Below are 24,091 nucleotides of genomic sequence, written 5' to 3'. Positions count from 1 at the left end.
TGATTTTAACATTTGTTTACTTTATTGATTTCACTGATAACTTACAATACAGTGGCAGTTTTAAAAATATATTTAACCAGTCCTCTATGGTTTATGGCAATTGAATCACTGACTGACAAATAAAGTCAAGTGGAAATACCATAAATTCTAAAAACTAGTAACTGCGTGTTGTGTGGAAAATTTGTACCTACACAATATGCTCAAACTCAGCAAGAAAACCCGGAATTTCTTGAATTGAATTAGCCGAGGAAGAAATTGCGTTTAAGTTTCAATCATACTGGGAAAAAAATCCATCTTTTCTACTTTGGTTGTTTGATCAATTAACTGAAATTTGCAGATCATAACATTGGTAGACAAATAAACATTACAGTGGTCGATCTAGGACTAGGTTTACACTAAAGGAGTTTTTTTGGATTCGTAAAAGTTCCCGGATTCATCAATTTTAGAGTATTCGGATTATTAGGGGTTTACAGTGAAAGGATATTCGGATTCTTAACCGTTTACACACGACGATAACTCCGGGAACGTTCATGATGGAATGGTTAACAAGCAGCTTGTTGCCTCGACAACGAGAAACAAAATGCCTCCGAAAATAAGGCTAGGGGTAGGTTGAGACAGTCTGAAGTTCTCTTTCAACTCGCTGACCACGGTACTGTTGTCCATCATGTCAGGTCCCTCCAGGTATTTATTCTGGGCTTTACTTAATATCTAGAACCGTCGAGGTTTTCGATCTTGCCATCGTCGTCATCTGCGCAGTAAAGTATAAATTGGGTATCTGAGGAATATGGCATTACCCATTATAAAAGTGATTACCTACACCTGAAACAGCACGAGGTAATCACCCAGCGACCGCCATTAAATGGCCATCAATGAGCCTACGACTCGACTACGACTGGATCATGTAATCCGCCATTTTCGTTTCACCGCAAACTCAAAAGATCACAGGCGGAAAAATATCCGGATTCGAGAGGAAATCGTTTACACGCCAAAACTCTCCGGATTCAAAGTTCCCACTTTAAATTCCGGATTCAAAATCTCCGGAGACACGACCAAACCGGGGAGTTTTTTTTTCAGATTCGTCCACTTTTGTGTAAACGACAAAATCAATCCGGCACTAAAACGTTCCAGATTCATCACGACTCCGAGACAATTTCCTCTAGTGTAAACCTACAATCCTGGCCATAAGTTGTTGGGACACCCCCCCCCCCCCTCTTTTTGTGCGCTAAAACCCACGATTTCAACTGCGTCCCTAACGTTTTAGAACAAAAGATGAATAGAAGGAAGTACAATTGAACCCCCGCCCCCCCCCCCCCCTAGCAATGTTGTAAGAAAATGAAGCTATTCTGAAGACTAGATCGGACGTGGGAAAAAAGGAAAAAGGGACAATAGAAAGTGGTTAGACAGTTGTGTTGGAACCGAACGCGATTGCTGAAAAATCGTTATTATTGGAATAAGACGTGAATATCTATCTTATCGTCTCTTAGTTCGAGAATACTGTTCTAGGAGGCGAACAATTCTTGAAACGTGGCTATTCTGAAGCTATTGTCAAGGATTTTTTTTTCTTCAAGATTTTTATCAACATTGACAGGGGGGAGGGGAGTAGGCGGGCTTGCGCGGTTTTGGTCTTAAGAGAGGCTGCCTGTGAAGTCATCTGCCGTAACTGTCCCAACACTTTTGACCAGGATTGTAGTCTTAATGAACAGCGAACATCCATCTTGTTTTGTTCGCGGAAGTCGGTCACGGAAGAGCGAATTTCAGTGAAATATATATAATTTGATTAAGCAATTAGCCAAAAATAGGTTGGCCGCCAAAACAGTTTAGGGTTTAGCCTAACTCTAACCTTAAGCTTTAAGACTGAAGAAAAAAAGAAAGAAAGCATTGAGAATTTCAGTTGTTTGAAACAGAAACATTCGCGCACAATGAATTATATGTATAGTACGTGCGCAACCTGGAAAGCAATCCGTCCAGCACAGTAATTGTTCAAATTAACAGCTTACCGAGACACTCGCACTGTTGATGCCTCTTATTTATGATTTAAACTTTTAGGATTTGTTTACTTTACTTTTTCCGACGTTTTAGCAGGAGAAAAGGCACTAAATGTGCTGGTACAAATAAAAAGGTCTAACCGAAAATCGATCCGTCGAAATCAAGAAATACAAATTTCATCACTGTAGCGTTCCTTCAGATCACGTAAGGCTACAAACCAACAATATCAACTTGTCATTACGCTTAACAAATGAACTTAGAACGATTTTCTTTCTAGAGCTCGTCCTTGTAATTAAAATGATCAAAGAAAGAACGACAGCTTAAAACGACATAGCAATAACACCCGAACTCCAAGTAAATTGCTTTTAATTGGCGTTTTTAATTAACGAAATTTCTAAAGCGAAGACTTTCAAAATATTAATTTTAAAAGTGGTCCATTGCGTTTTTCTTTTTTCACCCAAATGTTCCAAGATAGCCATCTGCGGTTTCTTGGAAACGAATTATGTATTCAGGGTGACCGCCCGCGTCACGCAATTGTTTACATTCTCACGGCGGTTCAGGGAAAAATTTATGAGAAGCACAGGCCAAGCCGGGCGACTTAAAACCATTTGCCCAGAGATGTCTTTTGATTTTCAAACAGGTGGGTGTACACTTAACACGTAGAAAGTGTTTTTATGGTATTTAAAGTTATAGCCCATAGAAAAATATGGCGATATTTTAGTACTATAATTCGTTTGCAACACATCGTAAAATTTTGCGTTTCTGTTCGATCTCGTTTCGGGCTCAAAAGAAACCTCGATTTATTTTATTTTTCGCTCAGTCATACCATGAAGACCTGAGCTGGATGTAAAGACCATTGAAAGATTCTCAAGTGGCTGCTGTGCGACGCGCAAAGCAATCAAATTGTCAGAAAATTTAGCATAACAGGAAGTAGATTTTGAACTCAATCGGGGCGAAATCGTTTTTCGCAAATTTCTCCCCAAAAAAGCTGCATTAGCAGAAACTAACTATGGTCCGTTTGTTTACTAGCTAGGGCCAATCTATGGGCAAAAAATAAGCAAAATCGATTTTTCAACTTGTGCCGTTGTTTGGTCCATAGTTATGGGCACTGGCTCTTAAGATATTTATTTATCCAACCAAAAACAAATCCTGGAAAAAAACAGAACAAAACTAACGAGAGGTGGTTTTGTCGCTGTCCCCAGTAGCGCTTAGTGACGTTTTCTCCTCGTTATTATTGACATTCGCCACTTTAAAATAGAGAAGAAATATGGGACGAGTTTCACCTCGCAGTGGCTTGTGGGATCGTTACCGGAGAAAGTATAGCTTCTCGTATTTTGTTTTGACCCCAATATAACGGTCCCACAAGCCACTGCGAGACGAGACTTGCCCCAGGTTCATTTCAGTGGCGAATGTCAGACGAAAGCAATAGATAACAGAAACAGACCTTTACTTTATAATTCTATGTTTTCCCCGTAGTGGTTCTGCGAGCCAGATGATCAAAGTGTACAACTTAGACGGCGGAAATCTGAGCACCATACGATATCACGACGGTTTTATGGGCCAGCGGATTGGGCCCATCAGTTGTCTTGAATTTCACCCCCACAGGGTAAGTGGATTAATTCATATGTTGTCTTGTGGTTAACTTTACAGCAGCATACATTTCACCGTTGCCTTGAGCGTCACGCAATCTTGGCCGTGAATATTGCGTGACGAGAGAAGAGAACCACTTCGAAGGTATTTGTCAGGCAGCGTTGTAATTTTTCTTTTCCGTAATTTCCAGGTTCATTTGGCTGCAGGCAGCACGGATTCTTTTATATCGATCTACTCTACTGAGAAGAAGCGGTAGAAAAGAATTAATTTACGTTAAGCATTAATGTAGATAACAATCTACGAGTTAACGTGATCTTAAAATATAAATACATGTGCATAAGACATCGAAACTATCCAATTCGTTTGAAAAGAAAAAATAACGTGCGAGAATGAAGTTTTCTTGCGGAAGCTACTAAGAGGATTAGGCGGTTTGCGTCAAATTGTTGAGTAGCAATTGAAGTTTAATTTGTACAGACTGAAACCGAGGTATGGACTCGGTTAATGGGGAATTTACGTGGAACGAATAACCCATATAACACCACAATAATACAGGTTGAATGGTATTAAAAACATAGACTTTTCCTCTAGATACCAAAATAAAAGTTACATATCACATTTTACTTGAATATAAACAATTTCCACTGGGTGTCGCACTTACTTGGAGTGAATACGACACTACTTTACATAAAAACTAAATTAGGAAGTGAATTTACAACTTCGCCATTATTTTTATACGTAACCTGCTGTTGCGCAGAAAGCAAAAGATTTTGCTGACGTCATAGTTCTCAGCCATTCTTGGTTGTTAAGTAATGGAACAACACGTTTTTATGTTTTTAAGCAATCTTTTGGTTATATCTTTACACCCCAAAGTTAGTATAAGTCTCGTTTCTGTTTTTATATATTTTGTGCAAGTAACAGAGGGAGAGAGAGAATTTGTTATTATATTTGGAGAAACTTTGAAACTGCCTATAGAGATAAAGTTTTTCATTTCCCTCTTTTGAATTTACGTTAACATGTTTAAAGCAGATAAGATGAAGTTACAGCTGGGGTTAAAAGGGTTACAAACGTGTGTAGAGTTTTATAAATGGTGTTTAACAACCAAGACATAGCCGATCTGTAGTACGTTCAGAATTGTACACCGTATCTAGAGTGTAGACATAAATGTTTGTAAAGTTTTCATTCATAAATTAGGCGGTAGCTGGTAATTTAAAATTTAGTAAGTAAGAGCTGTTTAGTTGCGTTTTGAAACTTTCACCCTCAAGAGTTCTGTGCCCTTAAGGTGGCTCAAAACGGTTTCCAGCTCTTAGATTGTGATGGGTCGTTATAACCACTCTTTATCACTTGATGCTACAGTCATGGTGTCAAAAACCTGCCCAATCATTGGTGAACACGTTGTTATCATTTTCGTGACACAATAGGTTACCATAGCAACAGTATGACCTGCTAAAAACAACCTTTGATTACAGATTTAGGGGCTTATAATTCAAAAACGGCGCGGTGAAATTTTTTTACATTGTCAAAGTTTGATAAGCATGATAAGACGCAACTTTTGACAAAGTTTTAAAAAAATCCGTACGTAGGGTTCACCAATGATTGGGCAGTTTTTTGATACCATGATTGTAGCATTAAGTGATTAAGACTGGTGATCATGACCCATTAAAACCTAACTGCTGGAAACTGTTTTGAGCCACCTTAAGCATGATTTCCTTGTAAAATGGTTTTACAATGCTGTTATAAAGGTACTGAGCAGTACTTTCATGCAGTATCGTTTATTAAGCTGTGGAAGGTGATAAAACTCCAGTGTGTGGCCATTCGAAATAGAGCTGTTGAGCAGTACTTTCATATAGCACCGTTTTAGTTAACGTTATTTCGCAAATTGAAGTTTGAAATTTATTTTTCTTATACCTTTTGGTGTTTGTGAGAGTGAAAGAGTCAAACGATACTCCACAACGCACTTGAGCTAGCAAGAATGTCAATTTAATGTAATATATTGTTAGTATTTGCAAATAATCACTAAGTCTCTCCGTGGCTGGTAAATGTAGTCGAGTTGCCTCGATGGAAAAATTCAATTTAAGAAAAAAATGTATGCCTTTGTCACAGTCGGGAGCTTAGTTCTCTAGACTTCCTAGACATGCTGTTGCCATGGCGATTTATAATTTTATACTGTAATTAAAAATAACTATATTGTTTAAGAGAGGATCTGCTTCCTTGTTAGTCTTTCAGTGTTTCACTTTCCACGAAGCATATGTATAATCATTTCATGTTCATAGCAACGGTTGAAAAAGAAAATGAAAACAATGTAACCACAGATATGATACAGTTGTGCGTGTTAGCGAAGGTTTTCCTACCTGTATTTTTGTATATAGAGATATTTTTGAAGTAAAATGAAATGCTAATTGTGAATTATTTATTATACTTAAAGGAATTTAAAGGTTCTGTTTTCACTAAATTATGCGAGCGTGTGTTTTTTAGCAGTGCGAAGTTTTTCCGTGTTTTTCAAAGGTGTTCAGTTTGAAGAACAAGTCACATTTGTTTGTGAAGTTTTTGCGAGTTTGCCAGATTTTGTTTGTCGAGAAAAGATCTTCATCTTTGTTGAACATAACGTGTCGAAATAACTCGCATAATACACGTAGGGTTTCCGTTTAAGCGTGTTAAACAGCTAAAGCACGACTAGAAATTCAGTGAAGACAGAACTCAAACACTAATTGTGAAAATCAGATTTGTCAATTTATACATTTTAATGGTTTCCCCAAAAAGCAACATTCAAATAAAGATATTAACGCTGCAAAATTAACTGTGGTGTAAATATTATGTCGAAATCAAGTTTCGTGTGGACGTCGACATTTCAGGATTTCAAGTAATGTGGGCGCATTTTGTGGGGACGTCGATGATCGTGTGGACGCGGGCTAAAAGAGGCGCCAAAACAATTGCGTTCCTGCGGTGGGTCCCCTCCCTCCCTCTCCGATAGCATTTTTTTTTTTTTTTTTGGTGATCTTGTTGCGCCTGCCAGGCAGTCTAGGACAAGTCATGTAATTTCTCTCTTTCTTTTTACTCTCTTTCTCTCTTTCTACATTTCTCTTTCCATATATATAATTTGAACTCTGACTGCTAAATGAACTGATCTTAATTTGATTGTAACATATATCTCCTTCAGTTGCTGTCATTACCTCGTGGAAATCTATTTTCTGAAAATTATTGCTACCAACCCAATTGCGTCTGGCGCGAAACCATACACTCCACAAATTTCCATTTCAAATTAACAAGTGCACGTGCTCGTGCTGATAATTATTCATATGAAGTTGTCGCCTTCACCTTCGTTGCTTCTTGCTTCGTCCGCGTTTCTACAAAAAGAGAGAGAGAGACGTGGGCTTAACCTAAGCTTATAAAACTGGCGGTGTTTTGTTAAGACAAACAGACAGGTTTGCTCCATGGCTAGGTGACGATTATTGGACCCAAGCAACGACGTATTTGACGTGAAGACAAGTTACACGTGGAGGTTCAATCGAGATTGTATGTTCGTGATGTGGCTTGCAAGTCTTCGTTTGATGTTTGTCAGGTTGGTAGAACTATCGAAACCATTTTGAATCAGTCACTGCTTATTTTCAGAACTTTGCAACTTGCAACAGTATGTGCACAGTTTTTTCGTTTTGGTTTTTAAATAGAACTCTAGCACTTGTCTTTAATCGTTAGACTTACCTCTTTTCAGTAGAATAACAAACAAAACAAAGAATTCAACGACTTCATTACGCGTGAACATCTCTCTAGTTTCACAAGCAACTTAGTACTTCATGAAGTGTATATAAAAGGAACTTTTACATGGCATTGAACGTTCACTTATAGTACACAAAAAAAAAACCTGCCCCAGTTGTTCAAATCATGGTAAATCTAATCCAGGATGCCTGCCTGCCTAAGTGAATAAATAACTGATTTGTTAACTGAATACATGTAATGCATTCACTGACTGTCATCAAACGACTCGGTCATTTGATGATTGAGTGGTTGATTGTTTAAATTGATTGACTGCCTTTTATTTGATGGACTGACTGATCTGACAGACTGACTTACTGTCTGATTGTTTGACTGACAGATTGACTGATTGAGGACTGATTGACTGTCTGACTGATTGAGCGACTGACTGACTGACTGACTGACTGACCGACTTACTAACTGACTGGCTGACTCACTGACTGAAGGATTAACAGGCCGACTAGCTGTCTGACTACCTGACGGAACAACCGACCGACTGACTAACTGACCGACCGACCGACCGAAAGACCGACCGACTGACTGACTGACTGATTCACTGATTCACTGTCTGACTGATTGAGCGACTGACTGACTAACTGATTGACTGACTTACTGACTGAAGGATTAATATGCTGACTTGCTGGCTGACTGACTGACCGACCGACCGACCGACCCACTGACTGACTGATTGACTGACAACTGACTGACTGACTGACTGACTGACTTACCGACTGAAGGATTAACAGACTGACTGACTAACCGACTGACTGATTGACTGACGACTGACTGACTGAATTACCGACTTAAAGATTAACAGACTGACTGACTGACTGACTAATGGGCCTACAGACATACAAGCCTGATTGATTGACTGACTGATTGACTGATTGATTGATTGATTAATTGGTTGATTGATTGATTGATTAATTGATTGACTTGTGATTGATTGATTAATTGATTGACTTGTGATTGATTGACTATTTGATTGGTTGCTTAATTGATTGACTTGTGATTAATGACTGATTGATTGATCGATTGATTGATTGATTGATTGATTAATTGATTGATTGATTGATTGATTGATTGATTGATTAATTGATTGACTTGTGATTGACTGTTTGATTGGTTGCTTAATTGATTGACTTGTGATTAATTGACTGATTGACTGATCGATCGATTGATTGATTGATTGATTGATTGAGGGACTGAATAAGCTGACTGATCTTACTGACTAATAGACTAATTGACTGCTATTGAAAATAGAGTGGATTTCAATTGTGTCGTAAAACCAAAACCAGAACCAATTACTTACCACTATTCAGCCAGTCTCAAACCGTAGTAAGACCAAAACCAAAATCAAAGAAATAGCCTGATTACTTTCTACACTCAATTGAAAACCACTCTACTGATGCATTATAATTAGTTTAATGTTAGGACTGTTTTGTTTTAATTTTTGCAGTTCAATGCAGTGATTCTGATCCACCAATGTGGAAATTAGAAGATATGGTAAGTTAACAAGCCTAATCATTTTCTTTATTTACTTAGAGTAGAAACCTCTGAGCGCATTACTAACCAATCAAATACAAAATCAAAAACAGTGGTGATTGTACACGCGCGTTTTCCCACCTTTATCGTCCATTAGATATATATAGATATACACTGCATGACACAAGATTTTATCGTTTTGTGATTGGCTATTGAATTGGTGTTATTTTTGAATTTGGATTTACGATATTCCATTCTACTGAGATACTGAATTAGTTGTTTTTTTCGGTGCTACATATCCTTATTGGTAATAACCATCATTGTACACACCCTTCGTTCAGAGAATACTTTCAGGTTGGGCAGAAAATCACCTTGTCAGAGTGAAACTACCGGGCCACTGTCGCAAGCCAAATTCTTTTGTTTTCTTTTTTTTGGTGGGAAAGGGAATAATTAAGTATGAAAGGATTTCTCTAAATTTTTTGAGGCAGAAAATAAATGCAAATTACATTCAGGACGGGACAATGTCGAAACAACCGTTTTGCTTGAGTGAAATTGTCTGGGGTTTTCAGTTTTCCATGAACATGCATGTAGAACGTTCGCCCTTTTGAAAAACTAAAGATTGAGTTTAGCGTCGACGTCGAGATGATTCTACTCATAGCAACCTCTTAGCAGTTTCTTCGTGGAATAATGTTGCTCGCCTGGAAACGTCCACAAAGATAAACCTTATAATAATTTTAGATTTGCCAATGTCTACAGTAGCCCAGCCAATTCAAGGTTGTATTCTTTTTTCGTCACTTTGACCGTGGTACAGAGTGAGAGCCACTTTAATTTTCTAAAAAGTAAGTGTTTGAGCCTTGGTAAACCACATATATAGTCAACTTGAATTGTGATATGAAAACCAAAATGGTGGCTATCATGACTGAATAGGGTCTATTGACTTCCTATTGACTTAGGAATCACCGTGGAAAGGTAAAATACAAAGTTTTGTTGCTGTGTGTTACTGCTTTTGCATGATATCACAGTCATTTCACGGTATTACTCAAAGGTTCGATGTACATGTCTCCATAGCAACAAAAATCTGCGACAAATCAAAATCTTCCCTACAATTTCACAAAATATCTCCTGAAAATTTAATCCAAAATTGTCCAATTAAGCCTAAATTCCGTTCGTAAGGAACTGAAATAAACGAAAAAAGAAAATAAAGAGAAAGTAGCCTTTTCCTTTGGGATAATTCACACGCAATACCGTTTGAATAATCTCTGAGATAGTGGTTCTAACAAGAAATGCCAAAATTTGGTTTGCAGCGATTCCATTCATTTTCGTTATCTTAACTCAATTCCACGTATCAATGTCTCTCAGACTTCAGAATGTTATTATGTAATGCGGGCTTTTCAAGTTTTCCTTTTTGAATTCATGTTCAAACGTTTCGTGCTCAAGTGCCCAGCCTTCGACGATTTTTTGCCTACCAGTGCTGATGTGGCGCTTCTTTCGACAAAATGAGTCATTGACTATTTTATTTTGATTGCTCAAATATCGTTGGAAACGTCATCGATTTAGCGTTAAGTTTGTATTTTTTATTTTTATTTCTCATTTCCTATAAAGAAAAATCTGCGAATTGCGTAGATTTTAGTCATTTGTCTTGCCGGAGAAATGAAGAAAATATAGATTGCAGATGTGGAATTATCGTATCGATTGATAAAATAACAAATGTTTGTCGGACGTAAGGAAACAGTGAAGCAGCAAAAACAACGACAAAAATGTTAGTATTTCTCCTCACACATCATGTAAGATAATTAACATAAAAAAGATAATTTGCTTTTCCAGACAAGCACCTATTGTTAGAAGTGTATCTATTATCCGCACCCTTCATTTTAGCCAGGTTGCATTAAAATTTCAAAGAAAGCTTGAGAAGCAGAGCTTTTAAGATTTCGTGGGAAGTCAGTTTCCTCATATTTTTGCAGCAACGATTGAGGTCCTCATTTTTGTTTGTGTCATGACTGTGGTAAACTGCCGATATCTACGTTTCTCAGCATGAATGGTTGCAAAGTCCAAGAAATTTAAGACCATGTGACTATTCAAACACAGGGACTACAGGGGTAATACAAAATTTTAATACGTTACGCCTCGCCTCGCCCGTCAAGAGTGAATTTTTCCAATACGCTATATCTTAATGTTGACGTTGCAAAAACGTTACAAAGCTATTTCTGTCATATGCTAACGTTTGAAGAAGATGTGCACGCCTTAGTACAGAATATCTGTTCTTTTGGAATTGAACGCGACATTACGCGATTTAAATTATTGTTGTCTTTATTCATTTCTATATTCAAGCAGTCCAGGTTTGAGCCCTGGCCAGGGACATTGTGTTGTGTTCTTGGGCAAGACACTTTAATCTCACAGTGCCTCTCTCCACCCAGGTGTATAAATGGGTACCGGCGAACTTAATGCTGGGGGTAACCCTGCGATGGACTAGCATCCCATCCAGGGAGGAGTAGAAATACTCCTAGTCGCTTCATGCTACAGAAACCGGGATAAGCTCCGGCCTGATGGGCCACTTGGCTCGTACGCAGACTCTACCCCACCTTACCTTATATTTCTTAATATATTTTTTTACCTTCTTTTGCAGGAGTGAAGCAAGTTCATCACGCCATTAAACTTCAGTTGTAGACTGTAATTTGGTATAATAAAGCTAAGATCTCATCGTGGAATAATTTTCTTGCTGAATACAGACAGATGTATTTAAGAAAGAACCCGAGAACACGCCGGGCATTTGTTTAGGTTAAAATGCATCGGGGCAAGAATGCAGAAAGCCTTGACTGCGAAAATAATTGTGTTCCATCGTGTTACTTGTTTGTATTTATTCAAAAATTCTAAGTCATTTTGCTAGTAACTGCGCTCCTGCAAATGGGAAAAAGTGTGCGCTTTTAACAGTGCCTGGAAATTTTTCAAAAATAAACAAAGTCTTTTGGCGGGAAAATGGTATGCGCTTTCAACGGTGCCTGGAAATTTTTCAAAAATAAACTAAGTCTTTTGGTAGGAAAATGGTATGCGCTTTTAACGGTGCCTGGAAATTTGTCAAAAATAAACTAAGTCTTTTGGCGGGAAAAAAGTCTGCGTTTTTAGATGGAGTCTAGAAATTTGTCAAAAATAAACTAAGTCTTTTGGCGGGAAAAATCTGTGCAGTGTGCGGTCAGATTTAGCCCATCAAAAGCCAGCCTTTATTTTGGCTTGTTACTAGACCCTGTTTAAAAGTGCAGAACGTTTTTCCGCGTCGGCAACCATACATAGTCAAAAAATAGTAAAAGAGATAGCCTACATTCCGACTAGTTTCCAGGCCCCTTTAAAAGCGCGCATTTTTTTATTAAGTAGTACAAGACTCATTTGTTAATTATAATATTTCTTTATTTTATTTCAATAAAGTCTTAAAATGATAACTGATTTACAAGTTGTGATCTTTATTGTTTGCAAACTTACAAGTGTGAGAACTGTTTAACCAACTACTATAGTCAATAGATGCAGAGCAATTTCAAGAGTCGTGAAATTTCTCTGTATCTATCGATCATAGTAATTATTTAGAACAGTTGACAATTATTACTAAGTCTGAAAAATATCTAAGAACTCATTACAACAATCAAAGGAAAAAACCAAGCACCTAGAATTCAAAACTGAAATTAACGATTCAAGTAAAAATTTTTCTCGTTTCTACAATGTTTACTGATAGGTGGAAATTATTGTCAAAAAGACTTTTTCCTTTCGCCAAAAATACTTGTCACGAATCAGGTCATATTTATTACAATAATGTTCTAGATTTACGAAATAACTGAAGCCAAGAAGTAATCCCCAAACAAAAGCGAACGTTTGAAAAACAAGTTTCGAATGAAAAATACACCGCCTTGCGGTTCTGAAAAAAAACTTGATAAGATTGCTAATTTACTCGAGGCGCTGAGTATAAACTAAACGCGGACCCATGCAAAGAAACCACACCAAAGTGTTACAGTTGTTAAAATAACGAAACAATTTTGCGAGAAATTCAGTGTTGGCTTCAAGAATAACTATACAAAAGTAAAATTTAGTAAATTAAGTTGCCTGTATCAGGATACTTCTTTCACTGCGTACTTTACTGTAAACTTTTGACCCTTGAAATTTACACACAGTTTTATGGCCGACAATGAAATTGGCTATCTGGAGAAAAATTGCGGCGAGATCTTTTATGAACATCCACAATTCATTTCGCCGTTAATTAGAAGACCAAATTAACTCGCAAAATTTAAGTTAAGTTGCCTGAACGACGACAAATTTAGGACTCTGATAGAGAAAAAAAACGTGCAAAGAGACTTTTATAAACGTTTAAAATTAATTTTCACCGCAAAATTCCTGACGAATTAAATCGAATTACCTTAAAAAATTTACATACAGTCTCATGGTCGATAATAAAATTGGGTCTCTGGAGGAAAGAAATACGGCGAGATATTTTTGAAAAATTGACAATTAATTGTGCCGTAAAATAGGAGGCCAATTTAACTCGAAAAATTCAGCCAAACTTGCATGAACAACAACAAATTTAGAACCTATAGAAAAAAAAGATTGGAAATATTCACAGTTGATTGTGCCTTAAAATGAATAAAGTCTCTAGTTAACAAAACATGGGTCCGCGCGCTGCCAATTTTGAAATCTTAATTCTCCTTACAGATCAGCCTACATTTCTTTTAAACTAATTATGAGAATTTGATCGTACATCAGGGCAATATTCTTTAGTGTAAGTCTTGTCACCTACACTGAATTTGTTTGTTGGACGAAATTTTATGTCCTAATTGTTCTTGGAAATAATAGACTCAATATTGTTTCTGTACAATTGATTGTTCTTTACCTAACGAGCCACAAACAAAGTAAACCATATGAGTTAGACTCTTCATCTTGTCTAAAGACATCTGGCGTCCACCAGGATCCATGATCGCATAATCATCTATGAGGATATCTTGGCCTGTATCCTAAGTTCATGTTGAGCAAGGAGTCACACTGCAGAAAAATAAACCCATTCATTTTAGCAATGTATCGCCTTCCAATTCAGGCGCATTCAGTTAGTGAACAATTTCTTTAAAATGAAGCATGTGCTAGAGGTTCAAACGTTCACACCTATCGAACCAAAAATAAACAAATAAAAAAAAACAATACAACAAAAAAAGGAACAAATAGGGAGCTTAAGAAAACCACGACGGCAACGGCAACGTCACTAAACAAAAGGTTTAATGAGCACAACAATGGCTGTGCACGTGCGTTATAATTCTTGGTACATTTCTTTGTCGTCCTCTGCAAAACAACAACGTCAGATGACCAAATTCTGCGTTGTCTGGAGAACGTGAACGACAACGGCTAATTTTTTAAATTTATATTCCGAATTTAACAATGTGTTCCATATTCAGTTTCGAGGTAATTTTGATAGTGAAAAAAAAATTAAATGACTTCAGGTAAGATATAAAATCATTTTTCAATCGGCGTTGTCGTCGCCGTCGCCGTCGTGGTTTCTTGAACTCCCTAATTTGCATCAGAATAAAATTATCAACAACCTGTTGAAGGTCATTCAAGGTCACCCAGATTGGTCAGGGGAGTAAATAGTTGTAGTCCAAAACAGCCAGAATTGAGCATTTGCTCTTTTTCTCTTGGAAAAACCGTTTCGGTAATATCTCAAATTCAAGTGTATCATATTTAAAGAAGGTATAAATAATAAAGAAATTTCCTACTTGTGTTATTGGCTCCTTTGGGAATCACATGATTGATTTGCATCATAATATAAAATAAAATACAACATTGCACTGAAGGTCATTCTAAGTCACCTAAATTGGACACCAGCATATTAAATCTGGAGTTCAAATATTGCAGTATAGAATTTTTCTTCCACAGCTGTGTACGTAACGATTTCAATCACCACTGCAATCTTAAAAACTGTACAGCATGAAAAACATTTTCCCCTGCTCACATAAATACTCTTTTTGAACTACTGATATAGTTAAAAATTTTGTTACAAAATTTCGTTTTGGATTCCTTCAAATATCCGGATTGGATAATACAACTCGGAAAACGTAATGAATGTCTCGGCAAAGACTTGCCAGTTTATATTTTACCAGCGCAATTCGCGATTGTCCACATCTGTTCGGTACGCCAATGGCTCTAAAAACGTGCTCGAACTAAATATGCAATGATTCGATTGCAAAATGGAAATACGAAAAACTAGCCGTCGTCATTCGCGTTCCTCAGTCTACGCAGAACTTGGTCATTTCACGTTATTGTTTTGCAGAGGACAGCTAAGAAATGTACAAGGATTTATAACGCACGTGCACAGCTACTGTTTTTCTCATTAAATCTTTGGTTTGGTGGCGTTTTTGTTGCCGTTGTCTTCGTGGTTTGCTTGAGTTCCCTTAACAAAATGTAAACGATTGAGTATAATAAGAACCACGAACTCACCATGAATGAGCTGAGCAGGACATCTGCCAATCACTGAGTTGAATTTATCAAGCGCCTCATCAAAGCAATTCTAGTCTACAACAACATAAACACAAAACAGCATAAGTATTGAGTTTCTTAGAGACAACAGCAACAAAGCTACAAAGTTACAGCTACAGAATGTCAGAACAAGGTAGTTTCTGATAGGTGGCATGTTTTTACACTTTCAAATACATTGTGATCAGCATGTTGAGGTCCAATTTTTTGTAAAATTTGAGGAAGATATTGTTTCCATGTAACTCCAAATTCTCACAACTGGCATTGTAAAAAAATGTATAGCAATGCAAGGAGAATTGACATTATGATCAAACAATCAAAATTAGCGAGTTACCTGAACTAATCTTGTCCTAGGTGGCCTTACGAGTGTCACCGTTTGGAGCCATCTCTTTTCTGGAAGAAAATGTCAAAGGAAAGAAATTTGCTATTTACAGTAAACAACTAAAGCTTACAACAGTGACAACTATTTCCCTGTAACGTCAAAGCAAATCTGGTAGCAAATTCTTGAAAAGATTGTTGGTGCGAGGAATTCGACATTCATGTTTAACTAAAATGTAACATTACTTAATTCCCAGTTCTCGCCAAGAAAGTGCTTCCTATCACAAAAGCGAATGTGTCGTTAAGGACAAGGAAAAACTAGGTTCTACAGACAAATGCTAGTCAGTGTTAGCTGAAACATCCAACAGCTTTCCTACAGTTTTCAAGCTTTCCACGGCAAACAAAGCTAAGGTGTCTATGCAAAATACAGCATTACTTTTGACTAGTTTTGTACATAGCTCTTACCTTTAGAACTCAAATTGAACCATTCAATGTCCTGAGAAAGCGCTTTGGCATCTCTTGCGAACTACTAATTGCGGTTACTTCAACCATGTGCTTGCGAAGTTAGAGTTCTCGTTCTAGGTAGCCAGGTATTTGTGTCAGTTCGTAGCAGTTCAAATTGTAGAAATGAGGGAGAAGAGAAGAGAAAATTTTTGTCGAAGTTGTATCTGCTGAACGCAAGTAGACGACAGACGAGCACATGGAAATTTGCAATTCAAATATTGCCACGCACCGAGTGATTGTTTCATTGCAACCATTTGATTGGATGAGTTGCTCATTGTTATTTGGGCGGGAAATTAAAAGTTTTTTAACCGCGCTTTCCATTGAACCAAAAATTCCTGTTTGTATTTCCAAAAATTCCCAGTTCTTAAAAATATTTCCAGAGTTAAGAGGGCAACTTCACGAGCTACACCCAATCTTTTGAAAATTTCCTACCGGAAATTTCTTTTCCATTCGATTTTCCGTCCCGGAATTTTCCGTTGATTGATTTGCATTTCGGACATCTGTCATTTTCCGGATTTTTCGGAAACTTTCAAGAAACCAGCAACGCATATTCTAACAGATCACAGCAAATATATCCGATGTCATTTTTCCGCCAATTAGCACGTTTCCATCCCTTATTTGAAGCTCATTCAACGTCATTGCTCACCGTAACGAGTGGAGTCTGGGAACCAGCAAGAGTGTTCTTTTTAGAACAGGTAATGTAACGGATGACGGTTTGCTTTAGTGGTTTATTCCAAAATTTTCTCCATGAAATTTCTAATACAACCCGTTTACACTGTGTCTATGAAATTCTCTAATCTAAAAATCCGAAAAAGTTCCTATTTACATCCAATATGGCTAAAACAATATATGTTACAAAGACAAGTTTAAGTCCAATGACAGTATGGCCTTTAATCAAATACTTAGAACTATCAACTGTTTAAATAGCACAGTGAAGTAGTAGTGTATCTGGTCAGACATCTTACAAACGGCAAGTATGAACCAAGAGAACTTGTCTTATTTGATCGAGTTGCTGTTGATTTGTTTGGTGCTGTGTACTCTGTGTACTCTTCCTCGTTGTTCATTCAGGTTTTTTCTCCTCTTCATCTCCCTCTTCTACGGGATGTTTCTTCCAGAAGTCTTCGACTTTCAAGAAAATATCAACAGCTTCCTACAAAGTAAGATCGTGAGAGAAAACAACGTACATTACAACCTGCGTGGATCGCCTAGCCCCTTCAATAGCTAATAAGAGTAAATTGTTCATAGAAGAAGAATACAACGCTTTAATAAAAGGGCAAAAGTGGCTATACTATAATATGAAAGTATAGTGTACCAATCCGTTCCATAATGTTTGAGTTCAAACAGGAAAACTTCAAAGTTTCCAAAAACAAATTACATGTAAAATTCACACTGATGACGTAACAGTATTCAAGTACCAGACGTTTTCAAAATGTCACGCAAACTGAGAAAAACGCTCTCGTGCGAATTTAGTGATTCACCTCCAACACAAAGTCATGCAAATCACGAGTTACATCTACTTGTTCTACACATCCTTCAGTTAAAATTGTAGTTGTCATCCTCATTATTATCAAGATCATCATCATCATCGACGTCGTCAACATCAGCAACGAGGTGCTTCCTTCACTCGCCGCGAGCAAATGTGGCTTCGTTATACCCTTGCTGAAACCTCTCTACAACGGTCAATTGATTCTGCCTCCTGTGTGATCTTTGCAGAGATGTTCTACTCTAGCCTAGAGTTATTTACAGTCCTATCTAGTTCCCTACATTTCTCATTTCTTTTTGATATTCTCTCAACTCTTGGACATCAGGCCGTTTGCGCACCTGGGAGAAAGATAAAATAAATACAAGGAACAATTCACCCAATGTGATAATTAAGGAAATAAAGAAGTTAAGACCATTTACGTAAAATTTGACAGGTGTCTTAAACCGTAACAAATTTAGAAAACGCAAGATGTCGGCAAGCAGGGCTGGGCCTTTCTTAGCCGCGTTGAAAAATAACTGCAGACTTTATGCTTTTTTCTTATTTAAAGCAACACTTGCTTCTCAAAAATAAAGGAAGAAATACATGTCCTGTATTATAGCAGCAATATTCTGTAAAATAGAGAAGGCACCCTTCCCGTTTTCATAGCAGAAGGTTTTCTCATACTAGAAGTATGACACATACCAGATATCCTCTATAGAAAGACTGAATGATGATAGCAGCTTCTTCATCGCTGAGCAACAGTGATAATGGCAGTGGAGGGCGAGGACTAAAGAGAAGATAGAGTGTATTTTATTCACAAGAATCAAACTTTGTGTATTTTGACGCAAACCCAGTGAATTAATATCTGCCCCACGCTCACTCAGTACACTTACAGTAATTCCAACTATGTTTGACCCCCGAAGCAAGATGGCATCTGAAACTGTGAAAAGGTCTATTCACTGGTACAAGATAATTTGGTGTTACCATTCTACATGTACATGCTTGTCTCCAAGCACTTTAACTAAGAAGGCTGTTCAAGCACACCAATGTGTAAAAAGTAGTACCAGGCATGAGGCCAGCACGTGAGACCATGCAACCCAGACATTTAGACTTGAAGGCCCAATATGAAACCTGGCTAGATCCACTCTTTCCATCATTCTTATCTCTGAGTGCAAGAGTTTAATACATAGATACTCAATTCAACAGCTGGTTGCCTGTTTTTCTCGTTTGTAAGTTTGTTTGTTTGTTTTCTGTTTTCTTCTTGAGTCTTAAATTAAATCCAATCATCTTCACTAAAATAATTACGTACATGTAATCAGCTTAATGTAACCACCACAGTACTTTGACAATAGCCACTTCAGCTTCATCATACATGTAACTTACTTTTCTGTCAGTATTGTTTGTACAAATGGAATGTCCTCCAGTGTTACATTCGACCGGTCCTTGTATTTAGGGTTGTTTCTATCAACAGAAAAAGTATTTAGAAATTTGAACTGGTATCTTATATGTGAATGAACTGTTAACAGACTTCTTAAAGGACCCATGTCACGGTTTGTGCGTCTTGTGAAGTTTAGCTTCAATTTTTCAAGTTTGTTGGTACCAGTAGTTGTAATCTGTGTTAATTTTCTCCACAGCTCAGAAAATGTTCCAAATCTGAAGATAAGGATAAAATCTTGTACCAATGAGAACAGTCAGACACCTTTATCCCCCGACCCCAAAAGGAAACTGGCCCTCACCTCATTACCATCAAGGAGCTACATCATCGTTTGTGCATCTTGAAAAGTTTAGCCTAAATTTTTCAAGTTTGCCCTTTGTAATCCACGTCAATCTTCTCCCATCCTTAACCATCCTTGATCCTTTATGGTTTATTATTATCTCTTTGGAGTTTTTGTATAACTACTATTTTCAGGTTTCCTTTGATTAATTTTGTATGTGGCTAAAATAACTCAAACAATACTGTGACTGAGTTCCTTTATATCCAGCTGAATATTGATCTATTATAGTCATGTGCAGCAAGAGTAAAGCCATCCAGGATTTGAGGAAGGATCTCTTGGTGTGGAATCCAACAAACTAATGTTGACAATTGCATCTCCCATATGTAAGAGTATTAAAAGCTGGCATCCTGCTGGGCATTCTGTTATGAATCACCAGCTATTAATGTTTAGCAGTTTCCAAAAATTGGTAATGGCATACTAGCAGAAGCTATTAACTTAAGGGACTTTCTTCTTACAGTATGTTACTCTCTGGTGGGTGTTGCACTAGGGCAGCCACCTACTTCAAATTTTATTGAAAGTACTGAGTACTCGTGGCTTTTCTACTCATAATTTCTACTTTTTTTTCTGTTTTAGAATCAGCTGCATCCTTCAAGACAAAGTGACAGCAAATCACACAAACTATAATCAATTACATGTACATGAAAAATCACAGATACAGATTTTCACTTGTTATTTAATAAAATGAAAGACAAACTGCACACCTGAATAAGTACTCTGTCAGAAAATCACAGGCATTGAATTTTGTTCTTCTTCTCTGTGTGAGCAAAAGTAAGATTACAAGTCAGCACTTTGTGACTCCTCCACTGCTTCCTTTCTTCTTGACACTTAAGGCAAAAAATAATGCACCACAGACATTATCAATATGAGACAAACCTCAAATACTTTGTTTTCTTTAGCAGCTATCAGCATTTGTTCAATTGCTGGCAAAAGAACTGGAAACATGTAAGCTTCAAGGTATTCTCTTGGGCTACCTGAAAATCAGCAGAAACAGAGCTGGAACACACACAAGAGACTTGATCCCAGGGATGGTGCAACAGGGAAGGTTAAAGTAAATGTACAATTCTTTTAAAAAGTCATTTGACTATTAATGTTTTCAGCCAGTTGCAGGAGCAAATGAGGGCATTAGATCTCACCATTCTATGCCCATGTTTATTCTTCATCTTGAGAAATTCATACCCGTTTGGAGACCTTCACACTGAAATACATGTAGGTACCCCTTTTAGGCGTGGTGAATAAACCCTCAAAAACCATGGATCTTGCAAAATTTTAATCAAATTTCACGAGTCCTGCAGTCTCAGTTTTTTAAGTAGGTATGTGCACCTCGTAGTCTCAACTTTTTCCTGAAGGCATCTCGCAGTCTAGATTTTATTTTTTGCAAGGCTAAGAAAGTTTCTAAGTCCCAATTTCTGATTTGTTCTTATAAATCTGAATGTCATAGTCTGAACGTCTTGCACTCGCATGTGGAATACTTTGGGGTATTGTAGTTCAAAAGTCAAAGTGTCTCAGGCTCTGGTCTTGTCTTCTTGGAAATTCTTGCATTTACAATTCACCACCCCTCCTTTTGGGCTTGACTTCCCCTTAGAGCTGACTCGTCCCCAGTCGTCTCTCAGTGTCGTATTGAAAACCCAATTGACTCTCGCTCCCTGACTCATCCCCAGCCATCTCTCATTCCCTTCAGAGACTCAGAGATGGCTGGGGACGAGTCAGTCCTTACGGTCAATTATATAGGGCGTATCCCTGCATATAGGGGAAACTAATCTGCCACAAAATCACCCCCAACATTTAACTCACCAGTAACCCAAACATGTCTTGCCTAAAAACACAGTTATCCCAGCCAAATCCAGAGTTAAGTACTGTGACCATTAGGTCAAACACAACCTCCCTGTGACTATAGCTACTGCTTGGAGTAAACTAATTCTCACTGTGACACTGTCAGTGGTAATCTTTGCATATGGCCTCATGAATTATTATTACGAATGAAGTTTCTTTCACGCCATCCTTGTCATGTCATGAGCAGTACAAAACTGCAAGCTTAATGAAGCATGGGGATCACATACGTGTACACTCTACAGACATTTTGCCCGCTTAATTGCTAGTCTTGTCCTAGACTTGTACTTCCATGTGGTACTTACTCGTGCAAGCATACAGTAGTTCAACATATTTAATCTATACTTCCCAGCAAATCATCGTGAAAGTGAAAAATAAAATTTTGACAGGATAAGTCCTTGGTACTGTAGTTACTTCTATAAATGACGTTGTGAATGATTTACTCACACTCTTTAGGATCGGGTAATGGCGGAGATTCCTGTTTAGGAGGTGCGGGTTTTCTGTCCAATAAAACGTAACCAAACGTCGCTGGATGATTGATAGAAGGATCAAATTCTGGATACAGAGAAGATCTGGTTGACGTGCCATCTTCTCCCTCGCGGATCTCAGCTACGGAATCAGAAAGTTTATGCCCATAACGACCAAAAAACACAGGCGAACTTTTCGCAGCATCGTAACTGCTTCCTACTGATAACTGCTCCTCCTCTGAATAGTCCCGCTTGCTGCTATTTCGAGCTGCATGGAGTTCTAGCATCTCACTAAATATGGAGGAAGACGGACTACATGGTGCAGGGTACATTTTAAGAGGAATACTTGAAGATTTCTGGACACAAAATTTAGTTTATCTTTCGTCCGCCATTTTTCATCGATGTTGTCAGTGGTAACTGCCGCTGGCCAAAACAGAGCGCGGGCCCAAAAAGATATCTGCAGGTTATCTGTCGGTTATCTGCAGGATGAATTAAAGTTTGTGGGTTATGTAAGACTACGTATAATGTCCCGAGAATATGGCTGTAGCTCTTGTATACCCCTGTAAACCCTTGTATACCCCTGTAAACCTCTGTTTACCCGTGTATACCCCTGTAAGCCCTTGTATGCCCCTTTTAATCCCTGTATACCACTGTAAACCCTTGTATACCCCTGCAAACCCTTGTATACCCCTGTAAACCTTTGTATGCCCCTTTTAATCTCTGTATACCACTGTAAACCCTTGCATACCCCTGTAAACCCTTCTATATCCCTGTAAACCCCTTTATACCCCTGTAAACCCCTTTACACCCCTGTAAGCCCTTTTATACCTTTGTATACGAAACCCTTGTATACCCATGTAGAACCTTGTATACCCCTGTCAACCCTTGAATACCCCTGTATACCTTTGTTTACCGTTGTATACCCCTGTAAACCACGATACACCCCTGTAAACGCCTGTATACCCTTGTAAACCCTTGTATACCCCTGTAAACCCTTGTATACCCCTGTAAACCTTTGTTTACTATTGTATACCCCTGTAAGCCCTTGTACACCGCTGCATACCCCTGTAAACCCTTGTATACCCTTGTATACCTCTGTAAACCCTTGTATACCCTTGTATACCTCTGTAAACCCTTGTATACCCTTGTTATACAGGGGTATACAAGGGTATACAGGGGTTTACAGGGGTATACAAGGGTTTACAGGGGTGTACAAGAGTATACAAGGGTTTGCAGGGGTATACAGAGATTCAAAGGAGTATGCAAGGGTTTACAGGGGTATACAAGGGTATACAAGGGTTTACAGGGGTATACAGGGGTTTACAGGGGTGTACAAGAGTTTACAGGGGTATACAAGGATATACAAGGGTTTACGGGGGTATACAGGGATTTACAGGGGTATTTAAGGGAGTACAGGGGTATACAAGTGTTTACAGGGGTATACAGGGATTTACAGGGGTATACAAGGGTTTATAGTGGTTTACAGGGGTTTACAGGGGTATACAAGGTTTTACAGGGGTATAAAAGAGTATAAAAGGGTTTACAGGGGTATACAAGGGTAAACAAAGGTTTACAGGGGTGTACAAGGGTAAACAAAGGTTTACAGGGGTATCCTAGAGCTACAGCCATATTCTCGGGACATTATACGTAGTCTTACATAAAGTACTAACCTGAATTAAAATATAGAAATCTGAGTTCACCGTCATCTATTTCCAAAGTTAGACCATATAAGAACTTTTTAATTTGTTGGCAAATTTGAAATAACTAGCAAGAAGCTAGCTATAAAGGTTTATAGCTCGCCTGACATTTTGATTGGCAATTATTGTCATAATTGTTTTCTCGCCCACCGAGAGCGGAGGGGCCTGAAGGCGTACTGCACTGGGATTTGTTATTTTTTTCCACTGGGAAAATGAGATTGGGGACACTAGGACTGGGAGTCACAAACCGAAACATAAGACTGGGATCCAGGGAAAAATAGGCTGGAAAGTGGGATTTGGGTAAAATTTGACCTTGAGCAATGGGATTTGATCCCTTCTCCATCCCCTACTCTTCAAGACCCTGTTATTAGAACTGAGCTGTAAACGACCATTTAACTGACAAGTCCTAATGCAGGCTTCTTGAAGAAAGATCAATAAAGAGATGGAGAGAGAAATTGTCTCTCATGTTGTATTTTTAGACAGGAAACATTTTTGTTTTGTTTTTTCAAATGGAATGAAGCTTGCGTTCCATGTTTGCACGAACAATTTAACCAACAGTGCAGATGGACAGTCTTTGGAAGAGCATCTTGATCACAATTACCAACACACGCAAGCCCCAGGAGAAATCTTATTTATTTGAAGGTTCTTTACCCGGTTGACTGTCGGAGAATTTGTCATCCAGGCAGGTTATTGTAAATGGTCTCCTGGTTTGCCTAGCGTGACGTCAGTTGTGGCATAACA

General features: G+C 38.1%; 2 protein-coding genes and 1 long non-coding RNA gene across 3 annotated transcripts in view; 2 read left to right on the top strand and 1 right to left on the bottom strand.

The window, feature by feature from the left end:
* The window catches only part of LOC145490862 (regulatory-associated protein of mTOR-like), a 29,810-nt gene extending 23,286 nt beyond the window's left edge, over positions 1-6,524 (top strand). The window contains exons 32-33 of the mRNA XM_081469979.1: positions 3,463-3,592; positions 3,767-6,524. Of these exons, the coding sequence (XP_081326105.1) occupies positions 3,463-3,592; positions 3,767-3,832 (196 nt within the window). The 3' untranslated portion in view covers positions 3,833-6,524. The remainder of the gene's footprint in view (positions 1-3,462; positions 3,593-3,766) is intronic.
* Positions 6,525-6,600: 76 nt separating this feature from the next.
* Positions 6,601-12,186, top strand: LOC145489736 (uncharacterized). Its single transcript, XR_014049626.1, has 3 exons — positions 6,601-7,132; positions 8,783-8,829; positions 11,432-12,186. It is a non-coding gene; the product is annotated as an uncharacterized LOC145489736 (long non-coding RNA).
* Positions 12,187-12,199: 13 nt separating this feature from the next.
* LOC145489735 (IQ domain-containing protein K-like) lies at positions 12,200-22,479 on the bottom strand. The gene is made up of 10 exons (XM_081468769.1): positions 21,634-22,479; positions 20,233-20,330; positions 20,061-20,113; positions 18,968-19,045; positions 18,287-18,371; positions 17,887-17,943; positions 16,084-17,272; positions 15,635-15,693; positions 15,265-15,339; positions 12,200-13,821 (listed from the first exon to the last, which is right to left on the bottom strand). Exons 1-7 carry the CDS (start codon positions 21,983-21,985, stop codon positions 17,183-17,185), a joined length of 813 nt encoding a protein of 270 aa, XP_081324895.1. The 5' UTR covers positions 21,986-22,479; the 3' UTR covers positions 12,200-13,821; positions 15,265-15,339; positions 15,635-15,693; positions 16,084-17,182.
* Between the last annotated feature and the right edge of the window lie 1,612 nt (positions 22,480-24,091).

The sequence above is a fragment of the Orbicella franksi genome, chromosome 6 (assembly GCF_964199315.1).
Source record: "Orbicella franksi chromosome 6, jaOrbFran1.1, whole genome shotgun sequence".
In the NCBI taxonomy this organism is placed as follows: Eukaryota; Metazoa; Cnidaria; class Anthozoa; order Scleractinia; family Merulinidae; genus Orbicella; species Orbicella franksi.
This window is presented reverse-complemented; position numbering and strand designations above follow the sequence as displayed.

Excerpts from the sequence above, each read along its gene's own strand:
- LOC145489735 (XM_081468769.1), bottom strand. The coding sequence starts at position 21,985 with ATGTACCCTGCACCATGTAGTCCGTCTTCCTCCATATTTAGTGAGATG. Across the intron at positions 17,944-18,286 it reads CTTTCTATAGAGGATATCTG|GTGCGCAAACGGCCTGATGT; the intron begins GTATGTGTCATA and ends TCTTTCTCCCAG. Across the intron at positions 17,273-17,886 it reads ATCAAAAAGAAATGAGAAAT|GAAGCTGTTGATATTTTCTT; the intron begins GTAGGGAACTAG and ends CTTACTTTGTAG.